Genomic DNA, 9,059 nt, shown 5'->3' on the forward strand with positions numbered 1-9,059 from the left:
GACAACCCTAGTCACCTTTTGACAGCTGCACGAACGTGTTTTTCATAGCAAAGTCACCTGACATTGAGACAATCGTGCTTTGAGATCTTGCAGCCGGATGAACATGGGTCAATACTCAATTAAACCTTAAAGTAATCCAAAAGTATCTATTTACATTAACATTACTTTGTAAAAGTAATTGAAAAAGTTACACTACAATTACATTTTAAACAAGGTAACTTGAAACTAAAACGGATTACATTTTTAAAGTAACTTACCCAACACTGGTCGCTGTTTGCTTAGTCAAAATAGATTATATCTAGATCTGTCATTGACAGTGACTGTTTAGTGATTATTTAGTTGGTTGTCTACTTTGTTAACCGGATAGTTATGGTAGTTCATGAGCTGTTTGGTATGTAATTGAAAGTGTGCTTGGTTTCATCTTGTTTATATGTGATTAGTATCTGTGTGGTGTGGTTGTTTGACAATTACCAATTGCTCCTTGTTGCAGTTAGTCAGTACTTTGTGTCAAGATCTGGCACACCATTTTCCCTCATAGAGGGTGCCAATTTAGGGTAAGGGGCTTGAGAGTGCCCACCTGCACCTAATCAGGCCGCGCACCTGCCTCGGTTTCCAGTTTCCCTGCGTCTTGGATCAACCCCTCAAAATTTAACAGATCAGTTGATTAATATGCCAGTGGTGGCTTCATCATAGTTAGTGGTGGGTAGGTTGTTCACACTGATTTTTGGTGGGTTGATGAATTAGCTTCCTGGTTGATTTATTCTTTAGTATCTAAGAAAGCAAGGTAGTAACAGACCTAACAAGGAATTTATGGGAAATACTTAAACAGATAGAGCCTTTTTGAATCAGAACATTTTTAGTTTAAGGTTCACAGTGATTGTCACGTTAACATGGTTTAAGTTCGCCAGAGTGAGAAAGTTGCAGTAAAATCAGTTTGATTTGCAAACCAAAACCACACCTACTAGCCAGCGCTTCATTAGTGGGTTTCTTTCATAAAAAACAACACATATTTTTCGTCTGTGGGCTTCCAATCAGCAAAAAAAATCTGGCGAGGTAAGGTTGAAATTATCACTAGTATTTCTGAGGAGCCGCTGGCTCTTATTTGAACAGGGTCTCGGATAACTGCTTTTTATTTGCATTACTCCTTCAGTCTACTTGGGAGGCCTGCCAGCACTGTTTCTTCAACTCAGCAGGCCCACTCTTACCTTACCGGGCCACGTTTTTTTCTACTACCTGTTTTCATCCGGACAAAGGCTTTAGAAACCCTACCTCAAATTCCTATGTATTATAAATCCAAATAACCAAACCACAGGTGATTGGAAACTAGACTGTTATACAGCAAGAACTCAAATTTGAGCCCGACATAACTCTGTGATCGTGCATTGGAGTTTCGAACTAGAAAAACATGGAGTGAATAGAATGAGCAACACAAGCCGACAATGACCTCCAGTGACCAGGCCATGATTTCCTGAGCTGGGCTGATGACTCTCACTCTCTTTGTTCATTCAGCTTAATGCTGAAATCAAAGAGTAGATACAGTAAAAGCCTCTCAAGGAGGTTTAATTGGAAACAATTCTTCCATCAGCTGCAATATTCCAACCATTTAACACCTTAATAAATGCTTGGAGTAAAGAGAAGGTCGCAGTTACTCAAGGGTGGTCCAGACAATAAAAGCTTTTTATAGCTTAGCAGATTTATCAATTATAAACATTTGAAGCGGAAAAAGACTGTGGCTCTAAAGAAGCCGAACAAAGCAGCTCAATATCTCGTTTTTAAAACCCAGATGGCAAACCGTGAAGCTTCAGGCTTCGAAAATCATCCGTCACTGATGTCCAGACACACCTGGAAATGGCTTTTTTGTTTTTTACGGGAGCTTTCAAAGAAATAAAACGGGCTGATAATGGCTAAAGCAGCAGGGAGCTTGCAAGACAATACACCATTACTTAAAAGTGTCGTGGTAAACGGAGACTACGAGAGCCTCGTGGACATTTAACACATGAGATGATATGATCTTTTTGAGCATTAACTATTCAATGCTGAAGCAGTTAAATTTGGACCACTGAACTTTCCTAAAAATGGCTTGAGCAGAACTTTTTAACTTCACTCGCTCGACACATTCCTCCCTCATGCCACAGTCAGACAGAACTTTAGATGCTGGTGTTGACAACACCACGGAGACCGGTTTGAGGATAAACAGCTGTCTCAACTTTCAGACATTGTTAGAGGAATCAAACACAACCAGAGTGGAATGCAAAGGTCACAGGAAAGTCAACAGTGAGTCAAATGAAAGGTGACAGTCGGATGGAAAATGCCAACCAAACGTGACATGTCAAGATCCTAATTTCCATCGTTATCATGTTTTTGCTTCTCCCTTTGGCATAACTGGAAGCTTTGGAATTCAGACCTACGAAAGCAGCCAAGTTTATGAAATTAATGGGAGAGAACGGCATTGTGGAAGAGAGTTCAGCCAATAGCATATTTGCATTTTCATGATGCTGTGATGCAAACCAATATAGGACCAGCATTTAAGATGGTTTCAACCAATAGCAGACTGGCATCTAAAATAATTTGTTTTTGACGTCGTACAGAGAGGAAAAATACCTTATCAATCTCATTGCACATTGTAAATTCATGCCGTATCCCATGGGTCTACCGTATATGCCTTTATTTAAAAATAAAATTCTCTAACTGGACTGAACCTAGTCTGCTCAAACTAGCAAGCTAGTATTTGTAGTAGAGCAGTGGTTAGCACATTCGTCCAACACACGAAAGGTCCTGGTTTGAGACCGGGTGGAAACATATGTTGGCCTGGAGAGGGATGGGTGCTACCAGGCTGTATATGCCCAAGGCACACCACAGGAAATTGGGCCCCTACACCTCGAGTGGTTGAGGGATCCAACCAACCAAAGGTATTTCAAAGCTTGTATCTGTTATGTCCACTCTGCTATTTATGTGCAAAGGCTTTTTTTGACTATGTGGAGCTTGTAGTATGTTAAGGGTTAACCCGCGGCATGAAACCTGATGCTAATTAAGCCCCAGGAATTCCATCATCACATCCAGGCATCGCCGAGCTTGGAGTTCAGAGGAGCTGAGAGGGGTTCTGGCTGGCTGGAAGAACACATGGATGGCGTGTGCGAAGGATGCTACGGTTTCTATTCAACACCATTAACAAAGGTAAACAGCAACGATGAGGTTAATGTTCACCTTTGCTCACTTGTTGTTGTGTTGTGGTTGCAGGGATACAAAATTTCCAGGATTTTTCCTCAACTTGTCTTGGAGTAAAAAGGGACAACTGCATATATAAATGTTTACTATGAATATGTGGTTGAGGTCAACGGCGCTGTTGCTCCTGGTTTCTGCATCCGTGCACGCCGACTTCTGTACGGGGAGCCAATGCTCGGGTTCGAGCACAGGAGACCCGAGACCGTGCACAGGAGACCACTGTCCCTCAGGCAGGACAAAGAGACTTTCACGTCACGCTCAGACAGGGAACCCTAATCTCGCCCCTTCAGGAAACCCAAGCCCAGCCGCTACCATCGCTCTACCGTGCACTGACTGTGCAAAGGTACCTGAGACAAAAAACCAAACGCGGGATTGTAAAGGATTTCAGTGCAGGTTCCTGCCTAAGATCGTCAGATCTAAAGAACGCGAAAGGAACGCAGGAAAGAGTTCACCGCTCGGAGCTGAGCAGAACCCTCCGGTTTTTCTTGCTGACAGAGCTGCGCAGTTCTTAGCAGACTTTCCGGAGTTTGGGCCCCCTTCTTCAGAACCTGGAGGGGCAGCTCTTGGGGTCCAACTCACCTGTGATGTTAAACCAGGTCAGTGAATTTTTGATTCACTGTATTATACAGTCTTTTATTAAGAGAGATATAATAGGTTGTAGGGCAGCACGGTGGAGCAGTGGTTAGCGCGTGTGCGGCACAGTTCTAAGGTCTTGGGAACCTCCTGTGTGGGTTCAAATCCAGCTGTGGGAATTTCTGTGCGGAGTTTGTATGTTCTCCCCGTGCTTGCGTGGGTTTCCTCCAGGCACTCCAGTTTCCTCCCACATTCCAAAGACATGCATTTCAGGTGGATTGGCCGGTCCAAATTGTCCCTAGGTGTGAATGAGCGAGTGAGTTGTCTGTCCCTGTGTGCCCTGTAATTGGCTGGCAACCAGTTCAGGGTGTCCCCTGCCCACTGCCCGATGAGTGCTGGGATGGGCTCCAGCACCCCCGCGACCCTACTGAGGATAAGCGGTGCAGGTAATGAGATGAGATGAGATGAGACAATAGGTTGTAGTTTCTAAGATGACATCTTACAGGTACAGGTGATGTGATGTTCAGTAGACTCCATATTCCTCCAGTGTGGAATAAAATATGTTACTAGATTTGAAATCTTTTCATAAAAACTGAGCTATTGTTTTGTTTCTCTTCACACTCCTCCACCAGGAGAAAACGAAGTCCCTTCCGAGGATGCCCTCATTCTCCACCTTCAATTGGCCAAGGGTCAGGAAAAACTTGTCGAGGCTCTGCGTACGCAGCAGTCCCTCATCGGTGAGCTGCAGCAGAAGCTGGCCGACCAACAGGAAGCTCTCTTGTCTCAGCAGCGCGACATCTTGATGCAGCAGAATCGCATGTACGAGCAAATGGACACAGTCAAGACCCAGTACGGCCTCTTGATGGACCTACTTAAGCAGGCATCCTTGCAAAGTCTCCAGGGGGAGATGGAGAGCTACTTACAGAGCCACCTAGCAGGCCTTCAAAGTCAGGCCCACACAAATGCCAAGGTGATGGATGTTGTCAGCGAAGCTCATTTTCCCCACTTGATGATGGGGTGCCGCTCTGTGTGCCAACCAGACCACTACTGCAACTTCCAGAGTGATGCACCACAATGCCAAAAGTGCACCGCATGCCCGCCAGGATTTTTCCTTATCTCACACTGCTCACCCACAATGGACACCGTATGTCAGGTACTCACAATCTTTAAAACAATTTTCCAAAAACTATTTTAATGATGTGTGTCTTTCAGTTTCTAGCTTGCTCACCGTTATCTGTTAATAAACAATACAGTGGACCCCCAAAATAGATCACAAATCCGTTCTAAGGGGGTGCCTTCCAAACCCCCGAACCCCGTTTAAATAACAAAGTAGTACATAACAATGACTACTTATGTGTAAGATATGTGACTATACATGTTTAGGAATTTTTTTTTTTTTACTTTTGGTGTAAAATTACTTAAGCTGGTTGAGAAGATTAGCGGTATATTGTAGTCTCCGCGCTTATCCAACGAAGGCTTTTAAAAAAGGGTTTATGGCCGACACAATAGTCTACTCAGGGTTTGATAGTTGTGGAGCCTTCAACCGAGAATTCCCCTTGACTTATATAAAGAAGTCACCCAATTTCCCGTCATTAAAAACAACCATTGCATTCAATTTCCTTGGTAGAGTAACTTCACAAAGTCATAAAATTAAGAAGCACATTTGTGTATCTTCGTGATGTATACTCTTCACTGATTGCTTCACAGGACAGAGATGAATGTCTGGAATTATCAAACATCTGCGGCGAGCGAGTCAAGTGTCTAAACACTCCAGGTTGGTAAAATGTCTGGAATCTGAAGCCATGTTTTCTGATGTGTTTTCTCCTACGGCCTCAGGAGGCTTTCGGTGTCTTGGCGTGTCCCAAAGAGCAGTCGAGACAGGCTTGTGTGGCCAGGACTACTTCTACAACCAGGAGCTTCAGGAATGTCAGGCCTGTTCTGAATGTGAAGGTGGTCCAATTGTGGTCCCCTGCACGAGCGTCGCTGACTCTGTCTGTGGCTCAGCACTGGTGGCGCATCTCTCGATGTCTTGGAGTGCTAGTGTCACTGTCCCCTCAGCAGGGAAGAATATCTTTGCTGGGCTTCATTTGAGCGTTCGAGGCAAGGAGAGAAGTCGTTTTGCGTCCAACGAGGGTGGCCAGATAACATTCCTGCAGCACGGGCTGCTGTGGCTGGACCACAATTTTGCCATCAAGCACAGTTGCAGGAACTTTCTCCAAGTAGGGTTGAGGTTCAACAGCAGCCAGGAGGAAGAAGGTCGAGAGCTAAGTGGGGTGCGTTTAGAGCAGCCTGATGGAAAGTACTTTCAAAGTGTCAGTGTCAGTGGCGTGGTGGAGGTGGAACCCAACGACACAGTGAGTCTTATTCTGAGGAGCCCCAACCAGCACTGCAACCAGAGCAAAGACCTCCACATCTATGAGGTGACCCCGCCTACTTTCAGCTTGCTTTGGTTGTCGCACGACACAGGTGCTGTGGCCATGACGGCAGAATTGTCTCTTTTAGCACACTACCATCCCAGCTACCGCCCGACCTTTCGCGTGACTTCAGTGTCAGACCCTTACATAATCAGCTTGACACATGACCACCGTGGTGTGCGCTTCACGGATAGTGGTGTGGTCAAGTTTGTCCTCCAGCAGGCACTCTACACCATGGGGCAGACTTGCATCCGTGAAGGTTTCTTTCTGATAGCCTACACCAGCCGCAACAGCACAAGCCAAGAGGTCTTGCGAGCCTTCAAGACAGGTGTGAACTACAGAGATACCTCCGTCACGCTGTCAGGGGCTGTGGCCGTGGACGGGGGTGACACACTCCACTTTGAGATCACCACACCGCCGCAGTGCAACGTGCGCTACTTCGGGGACGGCACCGGCATCAGCACACTTGGTCTGGTTTGGATCCCCTCAGCTGTTTCTAGCACTTTGACCGCTACGGTGGCCAAAATTGGACTCCCCCTTGGAGCAGTGCGCAACAGACCGCTTCCCTTCCTGCTAGTTTCTCAGGATTCAAAGCAGGTACGCTTAGCCCGCTCCAACCAAACGCATGGCAGCAAGAACTTTATCTTCCTGGAAGATGGCACTGCTAACGTCGCTCTGAACTTGAGGCTCATCCACTCCTGCAATATTGTGAAAGTGACGCTCCACCATACGGGCAGTCCCGTTTCAAGTTCATTTGGACCGGTCCATCCTGTGGTCCAGCAGGTTTCAGGACACATGCCAGAGGGCAGCGAGTGGGCCAGCGTGGGCCTGAGGGCTTCCTTCCAGGTCCGCAAAGGCAACGCCGTCTATGTCACCCTGGACTGCATCCGTGGACGCATTAACCAGATCTCACATGATGGTGGCACCAACATGTCAATCCTTTGGGTTGCCGCTTAAGAAACTGTATTTTCTGGTTTATACTCTACTGTGAAAGTTCTGCTTTGCGGCGTACTTTGGCTGGTTGAGCAGTGACCAAAATTTCTGTTTGAGGGTATGTCGATGTTTTGCAAGGTACCAAATAATACAAATACTTTATAATAGACTTGCTGTCGAATTGATACTTTGTATCAACATTAGAATATGCAAACAAGTTTTTGTTTGTGTTCTTTGACGTTAAACCTATTATACAAAGTGTTTAAAAGACCAAATAAAAGAACCTGTATATTTTCAGTGTTTTGTCAGAGTCTAAATCACGACTTCGATTTTCCGAATTGTAATCGCAGACGTGACTCATCACCAAATCTGGACGCAATTAGAAGGCTAACAGCGGCACTCTTAAGGAGTGCAGAGTCCAGTTTGATTCAACTTGGGTCTTGCTTGGCTAAAATTTGGGAAACAAGCTTGGGAGTTTCCATACCCAAGGGTTGGGAGTATACTTGTTATGTGAGTCAAATGATTTGATACCTCATCAGTCATGCCCTCTCTAAACATTGGAAACTTCCCACTTCCTGAAATAAATCCATCAAACTAAGAGCAACTACAATAGACCTTTGGGATAAGCCGTCCCCACCTTACAACGTTTTTACTATAGGGTGTAGAATACGATATTTTAAGCATCTATTGACGACATTTTCCCCACTAATAATTTCCTAACTCAAAATTAAAATTGTTAGAATTAATTCTGTACGCAGCTTGTCCTCAAATGGTCGATGTTATATAAAATGCTGATCTGCCACAGATTTGTCTGAACTACATCTCATAACGCCTTTCTTTTTAATTCAGTTCAGAATATAGTTTGTTCCGTAACGACTCTAGGAGTCAGCGATGCAATTCTGTATTGTTTGTACTGTATTCTTCATGGGTCCCAAGGCTGGCAGTGATGCTGAAGGGAGAAGCAAAAACAAAACAAAAAAGTCATAAGAACCATGTAAACTGAGCTTGCAGTTATCAAGAAATACAAAGAAGGCACATGAATTTACGTGGTTGTAACCAATCAACAACAAATGGAATATTAATAAAAATAAGGAGGCGATTAGACCAAAAAAATCTTCTAAGGGCATGGCAATCCTGACAAGTGGGATCCCTAAAATCTGTTTTAAATTGAATCCCCCCTGCATTCATCTGCTACAACAAAGGTAAATATTTCGTATTCCTTTTAAATGTATATGTATATCTATTTATAATTGCATGCACTTATGTACACATAAGTAGTTTTTAATGTATACTGTTTTTGTATTTAATGTTTTTATTTGTTGTACTGTGGGTTTCGAATAAATCAGCTAATTACTATAGATTTGGTGCCCTGCTATAAGGCAATTTCCCTTTACCCAAGAAAAAAAATATCTATGGATTCTTTGCCTTGTCCATATTGAAAGCAGATGTACCAGATGTGAAGCACCAGACGAGGACGGGATGGTTGGGGGTAAAAAGTTCCTTAGTAAGCGTGCAAAATTGTTTGAGATCCGACCACAACAAGCCAGCCAAGGACATCCACAACTTCCTGACACGATTCCCCACAAAAAGATCAAATCAATTTGGTGTTCTTCAAAACAGATGATTTCAAGTATGCAGCTTGTTCAGTGGACCTTAAAAAACATAGGAACTCAAATCCACCCAGTCTCTCAGTAGTTATTTGTAAAAACAAAAACATATATATTATTCAGTTTTTTTATTCATTTATTCTGCTTTTATTTGTCAACCAATGTTTGAGCCTATAAAATACATATTTATTAAAATTTTGTTTCAATGTATGACACAGTATTTTCCTGTAATATGAGTTTAAAAAAATATATATTTTGCCTATCACGGTCTCATTTTGGAACGTAACCCTTGTGATAAAGGGAATATTTA

At 43.8% G+C, this 9,059-nt stretch overlaps 1 protein-coding gene across 1 annotated transcript; it reads left to right on the top strand.

The window, feature by feature from the left end:
* The first annotated feature begins 3,077 nt into the window (after positions 1-3,077).
* On the top strand, positions 3,078-7,418 carry nell3 (NELL (neural EGFL like) family member 3). Its single transcript, XM_088322337.1, has 5 exons — positions 3,078-3,174; positions 3,238-3,818; positions 4,428-4,948; positions 5,503-5,569; positions 5,632-7,418. The coding sequence occupies exons 2-5, from the start codon at positions 3,305-3,307 to the stop codon at positions 7,164-7,166; spliced, it is 2,637 nt and encodes an 878-aa protein (XP_088178463.1). The 5' UTR covers positions 3,078-3,174; positions 3,238-3,304; the 3' UTR covers positions 7,167-7,418.
* Positions 7,419-9,059: the final 1,641 nt, after the last annotated feature.

This window comes from Urocampus carinirostris, chromosome 18, assembly GCF_059441175.1.
Source record: "Urocampus carinirostris isolate Australia breed hairy pipefish chromosome 18, RoL_Ucar_1.0, whole genome shotgun sequence".
Lineage (NCBI taxonomy): Eukaryota > Metazoa > Chordata > Actinopteri > Syngnathiformes > Syngnathidae > Urocampus > Urocampus carinirostris.